The sequence below is a fragment of the Petaurus breviceps genome, unplaced genomic scaffold, assembly GCF_028583685.1.
Source record: "Petaurus breviceps papuanus isolate PSGF00001 unplaced genomic scaffold, PetGlider_PUasm1.0 186, whole genome shotgun sequence".
Classification (NCBI taxonomy): domain Eukaryota; kingdom Metazoa; phylum Chordata; class Mammalia; order Diprotodontia; family Petauridae; genus Petaurus; species Petaurus breviceps.
Window position 1 is genome coordinate 38,486,660 of NW_027185798.1, and position 21,280 is coordinate 38,507,939.

The window sequence follows — 21,280 nt, forward strand, 5'->3', positions numbered from 1 at the left end:
AGAGAGAGAGAGACAGAGAGAGAGACAGAGAGAATATGCCTCTGCTCAGACTGTGCTGTGCTTTGGACTAAGAGAGGTAATCCATCTTTCTCCAGAATAGGATCGAGAACAATTAGGAGTGCAGGTGGGGAAGGGGGTTAAGGAGGAGGGCCACGTCTCCATTTCTCTCTAGTTCAGTCTTGACATCATTACTCGTTATTTGGTTAAAGCTGTGTGAATCCCCAGAACATCGCCGCAGCCAATCTTAAGTAAAAGCACAAAAATGTCTCTTAAAGCCAAATACACACGCTTCTTGGCTTATCCACACAATTCGTCAGTTTCCAGAATACAGAACATGCATGCAAACTACATGGTACATTTAGGGGGGAAATAGTGCATGATGACTTCATTTTCCCTACTTAACATAACAAGACAACTGCTAATAAGAGAAGAAATTCGTGTCAACTGAAGTTTACCTGGCAAAGTAATATCTATCCCCAGTGGGTGAGAGGTGAGCACTGCTGCTCTCCTGGTGGGGCCGTAGGTGTATTGTGTCTCTCTCTGGTAGGCTTTCACTTCACACTGGTATATTCCGGTGTCTTCTTCTATGGCGTCGTAGATTAGGAGTTGAGAACCAGAAGAAGACTGGGAAACCTTGATTTTCTTTTGCATCTGCTCTTGGGAGTGGCCCCATTCAATGGTGCCATTCTGAGTGACTGTAACTAGGTGCTGGTAATCTAACATTCCCTTGGGCTGAAATTGCCAGGTTATTGTCATTGGCACCTTCAGGGCTGAGTAGTCAGAACGGATGATGCAGGACAAGGCAAAGGTGTCACTTATTCTGACCTTGGGTTGGCGGCTCTGCAGAGTCACATGTAAACCTGAATCTGCAATTAAAAACAAGAAACACATTCCCAGGACAGTTACAAGATGGAAATACACAGCAGGTCCATAGCTTCCTCGCTACTGCTCCTGCATATTCAAACCCAAGTGTTCACACCACCCAGGGAGTTGCTGTATATTGTCAGGCTGAAATCAATCTAAATTCATACTTCCTATATACGCTGACTCTCTCTCCTAAAGCTGCTGACAGTTGATATGGCCAATGGAGCTTCCTCTAAACTGTTTCTTAGGTGTTTACTCAAGGGTAAAACACCCCGCTCCCCTGATCTGTCCCTCTAAAGTCACAACTCCATGCTGCTCAAAAGCCTAAGAACTATTCCTTTCAAGTGATGAGGGGGGATGGGATTGACTCTGCTAACTACTAACCCTTAGCTTTAATTGTCAGGGTGGGGACCTCTCAGCTGTCATGAATTCCCGACATACTTGTCATGTGGCCATTACAGGAGGGAGGAACCATTATTGACCCTTAAAAGCTGAACTTGAGTGTCGTGGTTTGATATCTGTTTCAAGGATCACTAAATTTTATAGATGTGGTGGCCTAAGATTACACTGTGTGGCAGAGTATACTTCGACCCACACCTCAGCCCTTCTGGCTGTAAATGATTTGACCATCCCATTAAACGATGTTCCCCAGAGGAAACAGCATCACTCAAGCACTGTTTTCTTCTTGGGGAGCTATCCCGTGGAAAAGAAATTAGTCTGGTTGCTTGGTGCCAAAGGGTATAACTGGGAAGTGGGTGAAAGGTGTAAATGGGCAAATTTGAGCTTGAAGTGAGGAAAAACTTCCTAACAATTAGAGATATACAAAAGGGAAATGGGCTATGGAAGGAGGCAGTGGGTTCTCCTTCACGGGAGTTCTTCAAGAATTGATCAGATGACCATTTGTCCAGAATGTATTACAATAATAGATTATATATAGTATAATGATAACATAAATTTTATAGAAATATAAATATTATATAACATATTGCTATTATAGTTATTCTATTATATGTTATATGCAATAACACAATATATTGTAATAATATAATAATCTATATGATAATCTATTATATGATATAACATGATACAATATAACATAATATAATATAATATGCTATACTATACTACTACTATACTATATACTATGTTATGCTATGCTATGCTATACTGTAATTACAGAATGTATTATAAGGAGGGGATTCTTTTTCCAATGTGGGTTGGACTCGACCACTAAGGTCTCTTCTAACATTAATATTCTGCAATTCTGTGAAATGGAAGATAAGAAAAGGATCTGATTGACTTACTTAGAGAGTTTACTGTGACTGAAGTCTTCCGAGCCCAGCTCAAACCTCCATCCTTGTTCTGAAACTCTGTCACTTTGCATTCATAAGTCCCTCCGTCTGCCATTAAGGTGTTGAAGATCTCCAGTCGGAATGTGGCTGTGTTCTCTTTCTCCAACCTTATACAGCCATCGTTGCTTCGGTCTTTGTAGGAAGGGCCCAGGATCACAGTGCCATCTTTTTCCAGGCTACCTACAAACTCTGGTTGCTGCAGGCTGACTGGAGTATGCCACCAGATGACGGACAGAGGATGTTCTGCTCCATTCAACTTACAGTGAAAAATTAGGGCCTCTCCCTCCCATAGCGATCTCTTTCCATTCTTTGTAGATAGTTCCATATTTTTTGCTGTGGATTTGATTTGTGAGAATCAATTTGCTGTTTCATTAAACAAACAAAAATTTCCATCATTCTATACCTGCTGAAATCCTCATTAATTTAGATTCCAATATTTTGAGCTTATTGTCCTGTCTAATGCCATTAACTTATTTCATAAAAACATGATGTTAAGAGAAATAATATTACTGTGGGCAGATATCCCCATAGAAAGAATGATATCAACAGGACAGTAAGTAGACCTAGACTGGAGGGAGTTAAAATCCTAGGAGCTAAAGTATGAGTTCGAATCACCACCAATTATCTAATTAGCAACTGAGATCAATCTGAATTAATTATAGCTTTCACTCCCTCCCTTCCTACTTGTGCCCCTTCATGTCCACATTTGTGTATAGGTTATCCTTGTATAGAGTAAATGAGGGCTGTTAGGTTGTAAGGGTTATGGGATTTAAAGATCTTCCATGCCCCGTTGGACTTGCTGACGTAGCAGGAAGGGGCGGAGCAAGAGGAAGCGGAAGCCAAGCTAGCGTTCCTTCGGTGGCTGGCGGTGGTGGTGACGGCGGCAGCAGCAGAGGCAGTGGCAGCGCGAAGCCCTTTTTGAGTTAGAACTGCTAAGGACTCCTGCTGAGGACTGCCAGGGGCCGGAGCTGCTGGGAGCGCTCTTCCAGGATGCTGGGTGGTTGCTGTGAGTGGGGAGAGGAGGACCTTTGCCTGAGGTAGCCTGTTCTGTTTTAAAGGCTTGAAAATGTGGGTGCTTTCTACTTTATCTACCTGTGCCAATGTCATAACTACTCTGATGGCTTTCACTTTCTGGTTTTGGGACTCAGTCTTTTGGTATCTTAATAAATTTTCTAGTTTATTTCCTCATATGGCAAACATGACGTATTTTCTAATGGATAATTATATCAGCATATTTGTAATCTCTATAGGCATTGTGAATATGGCATTGCTGATACATTGGTGGCCGCCATAGTGGATAGAGTACTGGGCTTGGAGTCAAGAAGACTCATTTTCCTGAGTTCAAATCTGGCTTCAGACACTTATTAGCTGTGTAACCCTGGACAAGTCACTTAACCCTGTTTGCCTCAGTTTCCTCATCTGTCAAATGAGCTTAAGAAGGAAATGGCAAATCACTCCAGCATCTTTTGTCAAGACAACCCCAAATGGAGTCACAAAGAGTCAGACACAACTGGAATAACCGAACAACAAAAGAGTAAATGTGTGCATCCTGATATTAGATTAATGACATGGATAAAGGCATAGATGATAGGCTTACCAAATTTGCAGATGGTGTAAAACTGAGAGGAACAGTAAATATAATGAATGACAGAATTGGGGTCATAATAAAGTACCAATAGGCTGGAATAATGGACAGAGGCAAACGAAATTAAACTTATTATGAATAAATGTAAATTCTAGGATTTGGGTCCAAAGAGATCAACTGTTCAAATACAAGATGGAGGAAATGGGATTGCAGAGAAATTTAGATGAAAAAGACATGGGGGGAGGGGTTTAGTGGATCGCAAGTTCAGGATGAATCAACCAGGTAATGTGGCAACCAAAGGAGATGATGTGATAATCTTGGGCTGCATGAAAGAAAATGTAGCATCTAGATTGAAGGGCATAATGGTCCTTTTGTATTTTGACCTAATCAAGCCACATCTTGATTTCTGTTTCTGGAAGCCAGCTTTTAGAAGAGATGTTGACTTTGACAAACTGGAGCACAGCTGGAGAAGGACAGCTACTATGGTAAGGGGGCTTGGAACCTTGCCATATGAGCATCAGTTAAGGGAATCATGGATGTTCAGTCTAGAGAACAGAAGATTTAAGATGGTATATGACAGCTACCTTCACTATATGAAATATTATCACATGGAAGAGGGATTGAATTTATTCTTTGATCCCAGAATACAGAAATAGGAACAATGGGAATGGGAGTAACAGGGACCCAAATTTCAGCTCAACAGGAGAAAAAATTCCTAATATATGCTTTGTGTGTAAAGGAAGGGAAGTTCTATTAAACCAGTGGAAGAAATTACCAGAAAATATGGATTTGGTTATATAAAAATCAAGCATATTTGCACAAGAAAAATTAATGTAACCAAAATTTAAAAAGAAGGAAAGAAAATGGAAAAATATGTTTAGTAAATAGACTTTAGATTTCAAGGATCCATCATTTTGTCAGTAAAAGAGCTCCTTCGGCTACAATCTCAGAGGAGAGAGAGCATTACTCTTTCCTATTACCTTTCATAACCTGGATCCTCTCTACCTTTCTAGCTCTCACTTCCTTTCATATACTCTACAATCCAGCTATACTTTCCTTCTGGCTGCTACTTACACATTCCATTCCATGCATTTGCATGACCTGCTCCCCATATATGGAAAACTCTTCCTTATTGATTCTACCTTCTAGCTTTCTTGGCTATGTTCAGCATTCAGCTCCAATGCCCTCTTCTGGAGGCGGCCTTTCCCATTCTTCTCCCTGCCCTCCCTACCTCCGCCTTTGCAGTTTTGATGAAGTTGGGGGTTCTTCAGTCATCATTCAGATCATTTAGGCCTTTATAATCCAGGCTGATATTCATTTATATAAAATTGATTATTTGGGAGGTTGAACGAACACTTTTCCAAGTGACTACTTTTAATTTGCAAATCATCTTTTATAACTGTTTATTCGTATCCACTGACCACTTATTTATTAGGGAATGGGAATTTCCCTTGAACATTTATATACAGCCCTTTTATGTTTTTGATGTCATTTTAATCTATTACATTTACCCCAATCTATTCTATTATTTTGTGCAATTATAATAGTAACTAACATTTTTATAGTCACCTAAGGTTTACTAAGAACTTTACATACAGCATCACATTTTATCCTTGCAACAATGCAAAGAGGCAAGTGCTATTTTTATCCTCATTTTACAAATAAGGAAACTGAGGCTGAAAGATATCAGGTGACTTGGTAAGAGCCATACAGCAGGGAGGTATCTAAGGCAGGATCTGAACCCAACTCTTCTTGATTTCAGGAGCCTGCCTTTACTACATACAGAAAAGAAACAGCATGTTGCAGTGGAAAACAGAATTGGCTTTGAAGCTAGGAGGACTTCAGTTCTAGTTTTGCCTTTTATACATTCTGGTTGTGCAATTCTGGGCAAATCACTTAAATTCTCAGTGAACTAGTCAGCTCTCTAAGACTATGAGTCACAGGGAAGGTGGCCCCCTCCACTGGAAGAGTGGAGAATTTACCTGGGAATGAAGAATTTTATTTTTCACCTATACCAATGAATCAGAGATTGAGTCTCTATCCATATGTTTACATATAATATACATCTGCATTGACAGTAAATTTTTATTTAAGAATGTTTATGTTTTATGTATTTTTATAAACAGTATGGTATGTGCAGAGACAGAGTATGGTACGGTGTCAAGTGAATAGGACAAGGAGACAGCTTCTCATTCATCCCAACTAGCCGTCTATCAGGACAGTAGGGCCTCCTCAGCATGGGCATCTTGCCATCTACCCTGCCTCTCCATCCCCATCCACCTTCACACACAAACATAACTGACCCCTTATTCTGTAACCCTATGATGAAATGACATTATTCAGTAATGAATTCATTACTATCATTGCTACCAAAAAGACCATGACTACTTCTCTGCAGCGACCCTAACAATCCCTAGGACAGCCCACATTGAAACTCTTCCCTGGTCACTGTTCCTCTCTCTGTACTGTATTCTTCATTAGAATTTAAGATCCTTGAGGACAGGCACTGCCCAACTTTTACGTTTGTATTACCTGGGTTTAGCTCCATACCCGCTAAATAGAAAACTCTCAATAAGTTCACGTTAACTCGATTCTAGACCCTAACTTTCATTGGCTTCATGGCTCTGGGCTAATTATTTTGTCTCTCTGAGTCTTAGTTTCATGTATTATGGGTATGCTGATACTTGTACTACCTATCTCACAAGACTATTGCAAGGAAAGCATTTTGAAAGTACTCTGCAAGCGTAGGCTATTATTTGTACTGAGTGTTTATTTCTATGTAATCTAATCTGTCTACCATGTTCCTCATCATTTCTTTTGTTTGTACAATAAACACAAATGTAACCTCCATCCACAGTTGAGATAAATATTTTATTCCCTTTATTTGCAAAGGCAGCATGGCCTTGGGGATAAAATATAGGACTTTGAGTTTGGATTTCAGTTGAGTCTCTGAGACTTGGTAACTCTGAGATCCTAAGTCACTTAACTACTTCCAACAGAGGTTTCCTCGTCATTTCGTTGTTGTTAGTTGTTTTAATAGCATCTGACTCTCTGTGACCCCATTTGGCGTTTTCTTGGCAAAGATACTGGTTTGCTGTTTCCTTCTCCTTTGGTTATGCAAAAATCAAGCATATTTGCACAAGAAAAGTTAATGTAACCAAAATAAAAAAGAAAGAAATAAAATGTAAAAATATATTTGGTAAGTAGATTTTAGATGTCAAGGATCCATGATTTTGTCAGTAAAAGAGCTCCTTTGGCTTCAATCTCAGAGGAGAGTATTACTCTTTGGAGTAATTTTACAGATGAGGAAACTGAGGCAAACAGGATCAAGTGACTTGCCCAGGGTCTCATAGCTAGTGTCTGAGACCAGATTTGAATTCAGGAAGATGACTCTTTCTGACTCCAAGCCTGGCACTCTATGCACTATGGCATTACCCACTTGTGGAGATAATAATACCAAGCAGCACTCATCTCATGGCGTTGTTGTGAGGCTCTGGTATAAATGTCACGTTAAAATTCATTCTATTGTTACGGTTTGCCCTTTTATGGGAGGGGCTATCCTCAGTCAACTTCAAATCTCACTTTTGCCATTGACTAGCCGTGTGATCATGGAGCCACTAGGTGGTGCCATAGTGTATAGAGTCCCTGGCCTCAGTCGGGAAGACTCCATCTTCCTTGAGTTCCTTGAGTTCCAAGTGTCCTCAGACACTTACTAGCTGTGTAATCCTGGGCAAGTCACTTTAACCCTGTTTGCCTCAGTTTCTTCACCTGTAAAATAAGATGGAGAAGGAAGTGGAAAACCCCTCCAGTATCTTTGCCAACAAAACCCCAAATGGGGTCACACAGAGTCGGACACAACTGAAGTGACCATGGGAAAGCCCCATTGACCTTTCAACTTCCCCATCTGTAAAATGGGTATAAGAAGTAATACCTGTAGTAACTACACCACAGGTTTGTTATAAGACTCAAATGAGAGAATAGGTCACAAATTCATGGAGTTTAGAGGTAATCTAGCCCAATTCCTACATTTTACAGATGAGGAAAATGAGGACCAAAGAAATCAAGTGACTTTACCAAGGTCACGTAATATATGGAAGAGATTTAAGTGGTAAGATTTGAACACAGGTCCTAGGACCTCCAGAACCAAGACTCTTTTCCTTATGCCATAATTCCTCTAATATTCTGTTCCCTCTTTTGCAGAATGATGTGCCAACATTTATAATCCCAGATTGAGTTCATCCCTTTTAGTTAAGCAGCCCCTTCCCTTGGATCTTTTGACTGCAAAGGGAAAATTAGTTATGTTCCTTCATCCCAAACATGACTCGACTGTACAAAATAAAGAAGCAAATAATCCATTAATTGTATTTACTTTATAAGTGCTTAGAAGGAGATGGTTCAAATGTGGTTTGCGCCCCTTTGAGCTTGGGAAGGGTTGATATTTCCTTGGCTGCTGGATGTTGACAGATTCCTTTACATCCATTCTCTCATTTGATCCTCTTGACCCCTTAGTGAGGCACAGTTTTCAATCCCCATTTTACAAATCCAGTAACTGAGGCTCAGAGAGAGAAGCTATTGGCCTGAGTTTCCACAGAATAAAGGGAAGAAAGAGGCTGCATTCACTCACGTTTCAATCTGCTGACTCCAAGCCCAGTGCCTCTCAGAGGAGCTCAGCACAGTCTGATTAATGAAGGGCTGAAAACGGAGCTCCCTGTAACATCCACTTCCTTCTTATTTGTTAGCATAAGCTGACCTTCAGAGTCCTTTCAGCCATCCCCTTACACAAAGATCTTAATCACCATGTTCCCAAACAAGCTACAGGATCCACATGTTATAGGTTTCTATTTTCTAAAGATTAAACTTGGCCTAATGTTTGTAAACAGGTAGAGTGAAACATGAATTCCTGCAGAGTTTGATATTTTATTATATGCTTATATATAAACACATTTGGGTGGAGCTGGAGGGAAGTTCTTTGGATGACGGCATCCTCAGAATAGGAAAATCCTCTTTACTGATGCAGATCTACAACCACAGTGTTGTTCAATTTATATTATTAGAGAATCACCAGAGGTAAATAACTTGTCCACAACTGCACAGAGGGAAGGAAAGGGAACAATAATTTATTAAGCACCTACTGTGTGCCACATGAGCAGCTAGGTGGCACAGTGGATAGAGTGCAAGTCCTAGAGCAGGGGTGGGCAACCTGCCCCAGAGTCAGAAAGACCTGAGTTCAAATCTGTTCTCAGACACTTACTAGCTGTGTGACCCTGGGCAAGTCACTTGATCCTGTTTGCCCTAATTTCCTCATCTGTAAAATGAGCTGAAGAAGGAAATGACAAAACATTCTAGTATCTTTATCAAGAAAACTCCAAATAAGGTCACAAAGAGTTAGATAGGACTAAGCAACAAAAACATGTGCCAGATACTTTACTAAATGATTTACAAATATTATATTATTTGATTCTTATAACAACCTTAGGAGGTAGGTGCTATTATTATCCCCATTTTACAGATGAGGAAACCAAAGCTGAGAGAGATTAAGTGACTTGCCCAGGGTCAAACAGCTGGCATGTATGTATATGAAGCTAGATTTGAACTTAGGTCTTCCTAAGGCAGCTAGGTGACTCAGTGGATAGAGTGCTAGGCCTGGAGTCAGGAAGACCTGCCTGAATTCAAATCTGACCTCAGATATTTACTAGCTGTGTGACTCTGGGCAAGTCACTTAACTTCTTTTCGCCTTAATCCACGGAGAAAGAAGTGACAAACCACTCCAGTGTCTTTGCCAGGAAACTCCATGGGCAGTACTGGAGTGCTATGATCCACAGCATCATGAAGACTGGCCAACAGCAACAACAACTTCCTAACTGCAGGTCCAGGGCTCTGTCCTCTGTGCCACTCAACTGCCCATGTGTTTCAGAGATTGGACTTGAATCCAGGTGTTCTTAACTCTTAGGCCAGCTCTTTATCTGATACTTCCTGCTGCCTTTTGAGCAGCCGTTTAATATAAAATGCCTTGTAAACCTGAAAACGCTACATAAATTTCAGCTATCATTACCAATGGGGAAACACAGTGGAACAGCCACCCTGTAAGCACACACTGCAATAAACAGAATTGAAACATATCATTTGCCTCTTTATTTTATACAGTGAGTCATGTTTGGAATGTAGGAACATGGCTATTCTACCCCATACTGATGAAAGATGGAAGGGAAGAGACCAACCAAGAGCATTTGGAAGAAGCAAAACCCACTAGGGATTGTAAATCCTGGCACATTGTTTTCCAAAAGGAAGAACAAAATGTGGAGGCGAAAAGAGCTCTGGTTCTGTGTTCAAACTCTGCCATTTATTAAATGCATGCCCTTTGAGAAAGTCACTTGACTTCCCTCATCTGTAAAATTCTATCTCCCTGTCAACTCTTCCTTGACCTCACTCGCTATCTTTTTTTTGTTTTTGGTTGTTTTTTTTTTTTGGAGGGCAATTGCATTGATCCCACTCTCCAGGCAAGATGGTTGAAATGTTTTCTGTGTTTCCTTCTTTAAGTATGAAAAACCAGAACTTATAAAAATAGAAGGGGATCACAGAAATCTAGGGACCTTAGAGATCAAAATCCATCATATTCCAGGTGAGAAAACTGAGGCCCAGACAGCTTATTCAAAGACATAAAACTAGTTAGTTGCAGAAATGAAACTAGATCTTGAGTTACCCTGATTCCCAATCTACCTCATTTTCTCTTTGTGGAATTTTTCAGTTCTGACTTGTCATGACCGCATTTGGAAGTTTTCTTGGCAAAGATACTGGAGTGGTTTGCCATTTCCTTCTTCAGTTCATTTTACAGATGAGAGACTGAGGCAATTGGGGTTAAGTGACTTGGCCAGAGTCACAACAGCTAGTAAGTGTCTGAGGTTTTGAATTCAGGGAGATGAGTCTTCCTGATTCCAAGCCCAGTGGTCTATCTACTTCATGACATAAAAAACAGCTCCTACACTTTCTACCAAGAATTTTGGAGAGAATTATTTGCCTAAATAACAATAAATAAAAGGCAAAGTGAAGGTGAGCAACTTGGAGTTCAGGAAGACAGCTCAAATCCAGCCTCTGACATTTAGCTGTTCACCTCATGGCAAGTAATTTACTTTCTCCAAATTTCAGGCGACTCTCCTAAGGCTCATCTACTAAGCCATGGATTGACACTGATTCGGTGGAAGGAATTCTCACCCCAATGATATCATATATTGACATAGACACTTTATAAGAAGATTCACCATAGTGTTCCTTCCAATAAGAACTTTCCTTGGTACATTTCAAATAACACATGATCTATACTCAGTTTCTCAGGACACATCCTTTGGACAAATGTAAACACACATGGACTCACTAAGAAGGAAACATTAAGAGTAAGATCTTTGTTCAGGCACGTTGTTCAAGGACAGCCCTGTCCTTACCTACCTGTCGGCTTTCTGAGACGTATACTGATGTCTGCAAACTGCTTTCTCTGAGGTAGCCCTGTAAAGTCCTCGGGAGCACTCATGACCTCGGCCACCTCACACCTGTATGCACCTTCATCCTGAGGACCCATGGAGGAGATGGTGAAGGTGAAGACCTTGGGACTGATCTTTGACACCTGGAGCTGCCCGAGGTTGGCCCTTTCTTCATAGCCTTTGTTTAAGCCCAGAACACCAGTAGCATCAATATTGCCAATTTCAGTGGCATTCAGGAACCAGACCACCTGCAATCTTCGTTTCTGGTTGCTCTTTGACACCACCGAGCAGATCAGTTGCAAAGGTTGCCCTATGGCAAAGGAACTTTCCACAGAAATATTCACTTGAAAATCTCTAACTGGAAAAACAAAAGTGAGACATTTATTTGTAAGATTCACTTCATCTCTCCTTGCCTTCTTTCAGTAACAGAAAGATCCTAATATTACAGCAGTCTTTAACCTCTTAAGACCAGTAATAGCTTGTTTCCTTGCCAGAGCTATAACTAAGGTAGGCTAACCAGGGCTTATCCCAAAGGTGATGAAATTTAGTGGGTGCTGAAAGCATTTGTACTCCGATAGTTAAAAACAGTTAAACTTGTTTAGTACCTTGTTAGCAAGAACAATCAACTAAAAAACTACTACAGATATGCTTTGTCTCCTTCTATTTCCACCAATAATTAGTCTCTACCTTAATCCTTCCTGTTCTCTCCCCTGGTTATAGCCTTTTCAACAGCAGCCTCATGTTCCTAAATGAGGCCTTGAGTCCTAGAATCTGAATTCCTTCCTTGAGATCTTCTCCTGAAACTGAATTTGTCTTAAAAAGCTGATTTGAGGTCTTTCTTGCTGCTCACTCTGGGCCCTTAGAATTGCTAGTTAACTGTTCTGTATCCTGCAATGGAACAACAGGAAGTTACCAAGAGAGTATTAGAAACCCACTTTGCATTCTTAGGAAATCTTTTTTGTCATCAAGCCCAAGATTACTTTTTTCCAGACAGAATGTCTAGATAATCTTTTGTCTGACTGGGCTTAGAGTCAGGTGACTTCTTGCCCTGATCCCATTGCTGACCTCACAGAAGTGAGGGTCCATCCAAGAGCGACACAAAGCTGTGTTGAAGAAGGGGAAAATAACACAAAAATGAAACTTCACATAATAAATTTCAGTTTTTTAGAGATTCATTAAGATATAACCATCAAGGGGCGGTTAGGTGGCACAGTGAATAGAGCACCAGCCCTGGAGTCAGGAGGACCTGAGTTCAAATCTGACCTCAGACACTTAACACAAAACTAGCTGTGTGACCTTGGGCAAGTCACTTAACCTCAATTGCCCTACCTTCCCCCCTCCAAAAAAAAAAAGATATAACCATCAAGGAAGGGGACTCATTCTTACAGATGACTTGTGGATTGTCATTCATTACTTGATCAATCAATGAGCATTTATTTTGTTTTTTTTTGGGGGGGGAGGGCAGTTGGGGTTAAGTGACTTGCCCAAGGTCACACGGCTAGTTTTTTGTGTTAAGTATCTGAGGCTGGATTTGAACTCAGGTCCTCCTGACTCCAGGGCCCATGCTCTATTCACTGTGCCACCTAGCCACCCCCAGTGAGTATTTATTAAGCCCTTGGTATGTGCCAGTGCTAGGGGACAGTTCATATACAATCTCACGTGGATAGAATTAGAATGGAACACTGCACTCTTAATACCTATAATTCCCACACAGCCAAATTCTAGTTTACTCAAACCTTCTAAAAAAATCTATTTTGGAACTGAGGCAAAATTGAATCCCCAAATGGACTTCCTTTTCCTTCCATTAAAATAAAGATACCTTTAAACATACACAAGCATGGGAATAATTAATCACCTAAGAAGAGACTCACCTTCAGGTCGGACTATCAATGTAGCTTTGTCTGTCTGTTTCCGAGTGATAAACGTCCAGGTTTCATCAGGGTCCTGGATCCATTCAACGGCTTCACAGAATAGCTGGCCTTGGTCCACAGGCTGCAGGCTCCCTATGGACAACCTGAAGGCTGTATTCCCGATTTTGTCTAGCCTCACATTTCCTGCTAAAAACCTCTCTGTGTAGGAGGATCCGGGGATCAAGATAAAATCTTTGGACAGGGAAATGATCTCGGTGGCTTGGTTTCCTCTTTCCTCAAACCGGTACCAGGAGACAGAGAGGTGGGTGTGCTGAGTTGTGGCCTTGGAGACCTCACAGGTAAGAGTTAATGACTCTCCTTCCTCTCTGTTGAGGGTCTGAGGACTCATGGTCACAGAGAGGGTATCTGGAATAACTGAACACAAGAAAAATAATGATGTCCATAGTGCAGTATTATATAACATGATGGATTGAAAAGAATGCAAGACTTGAATTCAAGGGCCCTGGGTTCAAATCTCAGTTCTGACACTTAGGACTTGGGAAAGTCAACTTCTAAACATTTCAGTTCCTCATCTGCAAATGTGAAATTATATTCCTAGTATCATAGACTCATAGGATATAGAATTTAGAGATCATCACTTCAAACTAACTTATTTTATAGATGAGAAAAAAGACTTCCTCAAGGTCATACAGATCCAGGGATGTGCTCATGAGAGCCATTTGTTAAATTTTCAGTGTGAACATTTATATCTTGGAAATCAGCAAGTGTTATAAATTAAGGCTTAATTTATTGTTTTGTTGATTCTCTAGAGAAGGAGAGAATTTAAGTAATGTTAATTAAACTTAAAAGCAGGCTGTGAACATTTACCAGCACACTCCTGAAGCTGTTGTAGGTGGCAGAGCTATAATTTGACCCCAGGTCCCCTTATTCCAAATCCAACACTCTTTCTATGACTCTGGGTTTACTGGTGAGTACTGGTAATCGCCTCTTTGAGAAAAATTGGAAGGGACAAAGCATATCTGTAGTAGTTTCTTATTTTAGCTAATTGTTCTTGCTAAATCGGTATCAATATCAAGGACTACCTCAAAAAGTTGTTGTCAGGAAAGTATTATAGAAATGTGATGTTATTTTATAAAAGTAGTGCTACTTCCGTACCATCATGACAGCTGTTTAGTCAAAAGCCCCGTTCTAGTACCCTATTTCCACTGTGACCAATAGCACATATTTGCAAAAGAATGGGCTGGGCCAGCAATCTAGTGCCAAGATACAGATCAAAGCCAACTGGTGCATAAAGGACTGAACTCTGGCTTCATTAGCATGTTGCTCAAAGCAAGTTGGCTCATCAGCCTCAGGTAATACTTAAATGGTGCAGTGGAAAGAATACTGAACTAGGAGCCAGGAAACCTGGATTCAAGACCCAACCCTCTCATTAGCTTATTGTGCAACTTGGCAAAGCACACCCCTTGAAGGGCTTCGGTTTCTTCATTTGTCAAATGAAGGAGTTGGATGAGAAACTCTCTAAAGTCTCCTTCTAGCCTTACAATCTGTGACCTGTGATTCTTAGCCAACATAAAATACAGGGGTAGAGTTTTGGCACAAAGAAGAAAAAAAATATCAGGCAAGCTTATATTAATTCTTCACTTGGGTTGAGACAAAAGGGCAAACCCAAAGACCAAGGCTTTCCATGGAATAACCAAGACAATTAGGGAATCTCTAATCAGCAATAACAACCTCTAAGCTAACCAGGAAGTTCACATAAATCCTGGCTATTTAATAGCATTCCTGATTTCAAGTAAAGTCCCCAAGGGGGGGGGCGAAGATAATAATTTTTAATACTCTTAAATAACTTTTATACTTAAAAAAGGTATAACCACCTAACCCTGCATGGCAGAGATGAGAGATAAAGAGGGCATACTGTATTTAGAGAGAAGATGCACCTTTGTTTCTGGGCTCTAAATCATTCGGACAAAGATGAAATGTGCTTTTTCTATGAAATATATACTCTAAAATGACAATAAATATGTGGTTTTGTCAATATGGGTACAATGATACAGATGGTGACCCATTCATGCATGCCCATCCTGTGCAACTGGCATTCAAGTTTTCCACAGGCTCCTTCCTTTCACTTTCTTGACCTTGCATAGATGCTTGGTGGAGCACTTGGGCTGGTCCCACTGGTAAACCATCACTCTTGTTACCTCCATTTTTTGGTCACACATTTCTTCATTGATCTGATACGTTGATTTGCTACATTGCATCATAGATTTCGGTCATAAAAAGAATGAAAAATATATTATAAAATCACATTATCTCATAGGGTTTTACAACTGAAGTAACCAATAAGCCTTTATTAAGTTCCTGCTTTGTACCAATCTCTGTGTTAGACAGCGGGGATACAAAACCAAAAGTGAAATAATCACCATTTATATTTAAGTAGTTTATATTTAAATCAGGGAGATAGTATGAGTATAAATCAGTATGCACAGAAAATATACAAAGTAAACCAAGGGAACTTTGGAAGGGAGGACATAATGAGCTTGGAGGGATCAGGAAAGGTTTCATGTAGAAGGTGGCACTGAAGGAAATGGGATTCTGAGAGGTGGAAGTGAGGAGAGCATGAATTCCAGGCATGAGAGGGCTAGCCAATGCAATGGAAGAGAGATGAGAAATGGAGGTCAGGCAGAAATAGGGAGAAAAAGGACAGTTTGGCTAGACTGGAGAGTCTGGGAAGGGGAGCAACTTATAATAAAGCTGGGAAGGTAGGCTGGGGCCAGGTTGTGAAGGGCTCCATAGAAATGGGGAATACTTTACCTGTTAGGTTCACCTTGTCACTGTAGCTTCCAAAGTATTTTTCATCAGTGTTGGGGGTATGACACTCATACTCGCCAACATCTTGGGTTTGGAGCTTTGAAATATGTAGTAAGACTGAATTTCCTTGGATCCTCTCCACGTAGATATCACCACGCTGAACTCGAGGAGTGTAGAAGGCATAAGTGAAGGTAGGGTCATTACTACTGATTATCTGTACCTCTCTTTCTGGCTTATCTGGTTTGTAAATGGACCAGTGGAAAGTCTGCTCAGAGGGTCCCTGGTGGCCAGTTACATTACATGCAATGCTGACTGGATAACCTTCGGCCCGGTACAGTGGTCCTTTCTGAACTGTTACTCTTCTCTGGCCAGTGCTGAGCTCAGCTTTCCCATTAGAAAAAGGAAGAGAAATAAAGACAGATTAATACTGTAGCTCCCTATGTACGACACAGCGTAGCTCCCTATGTTACAATTCCAGTAAATGAGATCACAGGTTATTGACTACAGTAGCAGCCCAAACACTCAATGTCTTCTCAGGCTGAACATTAGTGGAATGGCTTGATGAGCTAATTGGACTTTAGGGGTACAGTGGGAGGCAAGGATATGGTGGAGAGATATCAACAGAGTCTGGCAGAAGGCATGGGATGATGAGATGGAGTTAAGATAATAAAAAAAAGGTCATAAAAGCAAGCCTGAGGGAGTATAGAATTTGGTAAACTTTATGAATCCACAAGGACAGAGAATGAAGAAGAGAAAGTATTTTAGAGAAAAGGGAGGGTGAAAGGAATGGAGAAGAAAAATATCGTAAAGATCATGTTAATTCTTTAAAAAAGAAGGGGCAGAGAAAAAGAATTCTAAAAAAGAAAAAGGCAGGAAAGACACCAAAAGAAGCAAACTTAATTCAAAAGAATTTGATTTACTAAGCGTTTAATAAATACCAACTCTAAGAAAGACACTGTGCTAGAATCTGAGAGGCACAAGAATTAAGAAAGATCTAATTCCTGATGATAGGAATTATATATAACCATCTCCTGGGAAAGGTGATGCTATAAAACTGGACATTATTTGCAATGTGACTCAGAACAAGTCATTTAACCTCTCAATGCTGTAGGCAACTCTCCCAGACTGTAAGTTGTAAGGAAAGTGAAAGTATACTCCTGTCGTAAGAGAGGGAGTTTCCTCACTAGGGACTTCTCCAAACCAGGAAAATCATAGATTGAGCTCCTGTTCCAATATTACATAATAGGATATTCAGTGACCAAATGGCAGTCCACCTTGGGTATCCCCCAATAGTACCCCAAACTCTGTGTTCAAGACTGAGTTTATAATCTCTTCCCTAACCTGCTCCTTTATCTGTCTTCAATACTTCTATCAGTGATGCCATCATTTTGCCCTATCTTCTGGATATGAAAACTTATTTCTCTTTTGGATTCTTCCCTTTGTATCTGAGAAGTTATGCAATTTCACTGAATTTAGCTCTGTAGGATCCCCAAAATCCATCCCCTCCTTTCTATGCCCATAGCCATCACCTTCCTTACCATCCAGCCCCACTACTGTAAAAGTCACCTGCCAGGTGAATCATCTCCCCCCTATCCCTTCTTCTTACTGTTGCCAGACTAATGCTCCTCATGTATGGATTTGATCATTTCATGTCTCTGCTCAAAACTCTTCAATGGCTACCCAGTAAAATTCAAATTCCTTGGACTAGCATCTGAGACCCTCCATGGTCTGGTGCTAATCTTTCTTTCCCACTCTCTCCCATATTCTTTTTTTAAAAATATAATTAATTTATTTTTAGTTCTCAACATTCACTTCCATAAGATTTTGAGTTTTAAATATCTATCCCTCCTTCTCTTCCCCTCTCCCCAAGAAGGCATGCAATATGATATAGGGTCTATTTATACATTCATATTAAATATATTTTCACAGTAGTCATGATGTAAAGAAAAATTAGAACTAATGGGAGGAACCATGAGAAAGAAGAAACAAAACAAAACAAAACAAAAGGAGAGCAAATAGTATGCTTCCATCTGCATTCAGACTCCATAGTTCTTTCTCTGGATGTGGATAGTATTTTCCATCATGAGTCTTTTGGAGGTGTCTTAGAACCTTTCATTGATGCAAAGAGCTAAGTCTGCCAAAGTGAGTCATTGAACAAAGTGGCTGTTACTATGTACAACGTTCTCCTAGTTCTGCTCATTTCACTCAGCATCAGTTCATATGAGTCTTCCCAGGTTTTTCTGAAGTCTGCCTGCTTCTCATTTCTTATAGCACAATAGTATTCCATTACATTCATATATCACAACTTCTTCAGCCATTCCCCAATTGATGGGTATCCCCTCAATTCTTCTCCCATATTCTAAGATCCACAGTCAAACTAGAATATTTGTCCTGTGCTTTTCCTCCTCCATGGCTTTGCTTGTGTCATTCATTTATCCATTCAAACATTTTTGGGGGCCCAACTTGTGATTTCATCAGCGTGGAGAGCTCCTCATGGACTCCCTCTACCAGTGGAGACTAGTGTCTGTCATGGCTGGGATGCTGATTGCCCATGATTACACAGCCAGTACAGAGGGTTCATGTTGGAAGCCAACGGGACTCCAGCCTAGGACTTTCTGAATGAGCCCAGCTCTCTATCAGCAATACCAGGCTTCCCCCTCTCAAAACAAACAACAAAACATTTATTGAGCATGTGCAAGGTAGTATTCTAGGGACTGAGGATGCAAATATAAAAATGAAAACTGTTCCTGCCTTCAAGGAGCTTTTAGTCTCCCACCCCAAATTCTCTCCCTAATTGGCTTCCTTGCCTATTGAACTTCTATCTATCCTTTAAATTTCAATAAGGAACTTACCCTGATCCACTCTAATCAGTCATGGTTCCCCATCCCCTGCTGCCCCTCCACTGTACCCTCCCCCCACAGCTGCAGCCCAGGACTTCATGAACACTTTGCATGATATTTTGTGCTGTGGTTGTTTGTGTATGTGCCACATTCCCCTGCTAGGTATAGCTAGTTATGGGTTCACTCTCTGGTTTGGGCATTGGGTTTTCCTATCTTTTCAATATCTGGCAATGACCTTATCTGACGCAGCTTTCTAGGTGAAACAGTGGATAGATTGTGACTGGAGTCAGGAAGACCTGAGTTCAAATGTGGTTTCAGATACTTACTATCTATGTGACCCATAGTCACTTAACTTCAGTCTGCCTCAGTTTCCTCCCCTATAAAATGAGGATCATAATGGCCTCCCAGTGTTTTTGTGAGGATAAGATAAGTAGGAGCTTAAGAAATGTTTTCTTTTCCCACTAGATTGTAAATTCCATGAGGACTGGAATTAATCTATCAAAATCCTCCTCCTTCTTCTCCTCCCAACTGGGGTTAAGTAACTTGCCAATGATCACACAGCTAGTACATGTCTGAGTCTGGATTTGAATTCAGATCCTCCTGACTCCAGGGCTGGTGCTCTATTCACTGTACCACCACGCTGCCCCTCTATTTCTTTTTTTAGGCACAAAGAAACAACCATTTAATTAAATATCTAAATACAACCAGTATTCCAGAAAAAGTAGCACCGTGTACCCAATTACTTTGCTAATGCATGTCCCTTTATTTGGTCAATTTTTCATTAAAAAAAAAGAATTCACATCCACATGTAAGACAGTTTTCTGAAGGTCATCGTCATACAGATTTTTGTTATTGGCAAGAGGAATCTTGGGTTTTATAGATGGAACGGTACTGTAAGCACTGAGTGGTTATTTTTAAAATTAAATCAAAGAGATACAAAGTACTACTAGAAACCAGAGAAGAGCTAGATTTTGAGCAGAAAGGGGACTTTGTAGTCATCAAGGTCACTCGCCTCATTTTTATTGTTTTTGCTTTTTGGAGGGCAATTGGGGTTAAGTGACTTGCCCAAAGTCATACGGCTAGTAAGTGTGTCAAGTGTCAGAGGCCAAATTTGAACTCACGTCCTCCTGACTCCAGGGCCAGTGCTCTATTCACTGCACCATCTATCTGCCCCTCTCCTCATTTCTTATAGATGAAGAAACCAAGGTCCAGAAGTGGCTTGTCCAGGGTCCTACATCTGGTAAGCATCCGACCTAAGTTAGAACTCAAGTCCTTTGTACAGCATTCTCTCCACCACTGCCCCTCAGTGAACACTGAGATAAACATTACACGCAAGTGTTTCCAAACCCTTGAGTAAGAAAAAGGCCAGACCACAGAAGACATTTCAAAGATAACTCAGAGGAAAAGCATCAGTCACCAGTAATGATAGTTAAAAAGCATTTATTAAGCCCCTACTATGTGCTAGGTATTCCATTAAGCCCCGGCAGGTGATTCACAAAGACTCACCTCTGTAGGTCACATTCCCAGCTCCCTGTGGCATTACCCGTTTAGACGCCAGGACAGGATGAATACCTTAGAAACTGCTGAATTGCTTTGACCAAATTGATTCTACACCAGTAGGGGGGTGATGCGTAAACACAATTTATGTAAGGTATCATTAACCCATAGGAGGGATATGTTCTGGAAGTTTAAAAAATGAAAAATGGGGGATTGGCAGCATCTGCTGGGCCTTTCTTGGTTTTTAATCTAAAATTACTCCTCTTCATGGAGAGAGTATCCGGTTGGTGAGATTTTGTCTGAATAGACTCAGCTGAGTAGAGTCAGCACTTTCCTTTATCCTGCCTCATTTGCCATTCCTACTGCCCAATTACTACTTTATTATACACTGCTATTCACTCATGTGTATCATGTGTTCGAGGCTCCCCTCCCCAGTCAGATGGTATGTCTTTTGTAGGCAGGGACTATGCTACAGGATCAGAGAGGGTACCTTAGACGAGGCCATCGAGTACAGATCTTTTATTTCACAGTTTAGGAATCTGAGGCCAAGATAACCAAGAAGCCAAGAGTTTCCCAAGGCCACACAGGTAGCTAAATGGTAGATTCAGGATTAAAGCCCAGGTATTTTTAGAGTAGCTAGGTGGTGGAGTGGATAGAGCACCAGGCCAGGAGTCAGGAAGACCTGAGTTCAAATCTAGCCTCAGGTACTTCCTAGCTAATTGACCCTGGGCAAGTCATTTAACCCTGTTTGACTCAGTTTCCTCATCTGTAAAATGAGCTGGAGAAAGAAATGGCAAACCACTCCAGTATCACTGCCATTTGTTGTTCAGTCATGTCTGACTTTTTATGACCTCCATTTGAGGGGTTTTTTTTAGAGTGGTTTGCCATTTCCTTCTCCAGCTCATTTTACAGATGAGGAAACTGAGACAAACAGGGTTAAGTGACTTGCCCAGGGTCAACAACAGCTAGTGTCAGAGGCTGGATTGGAACT

The 21,280-nt window shown here is 40.8% G+C and overlaps 1 protein-coding gene across 1 annotated transcript in view; it reads right to left on the bottom strand.

Moving 5' to 3' along the window:
- The window catches only part of CD101 (CD101 molecule), a 37,847-nt gene extending 17,515 nt beyond the window's left edge, over positions 1–20,332 (bottom strand). Inside the window, exons 1-6 of the mRNA XM_069089277.1 lie at positions 20,299–20,332; positions 15,956–16,336; positions 13,145–13,558; positions 11,242–11,631; positions 2,169–2,549; positions 456–866 (exon numbers count right to left, since the gene is read on the bottom strand). Of these exons, the coding sequence (XP_068945378.1) occupies positions 456–866; positions 2,169–2,549; positions 11,242–11,631; positions 13,145–13,558; positions 15,956–16,336; positions 20,299–20,332 (2,011 nt within the window). The remainder of the gene's footprint in view (positions 1–455; positions 867–2,168; positions 2,550–11,241; positions 11,632–13,144; positions 13,559–15,955; positions 16,337–20,298) is intronic.
- Between the last annotated feature and the right edge of the window lie 948 nt (positions 20,333–21,280).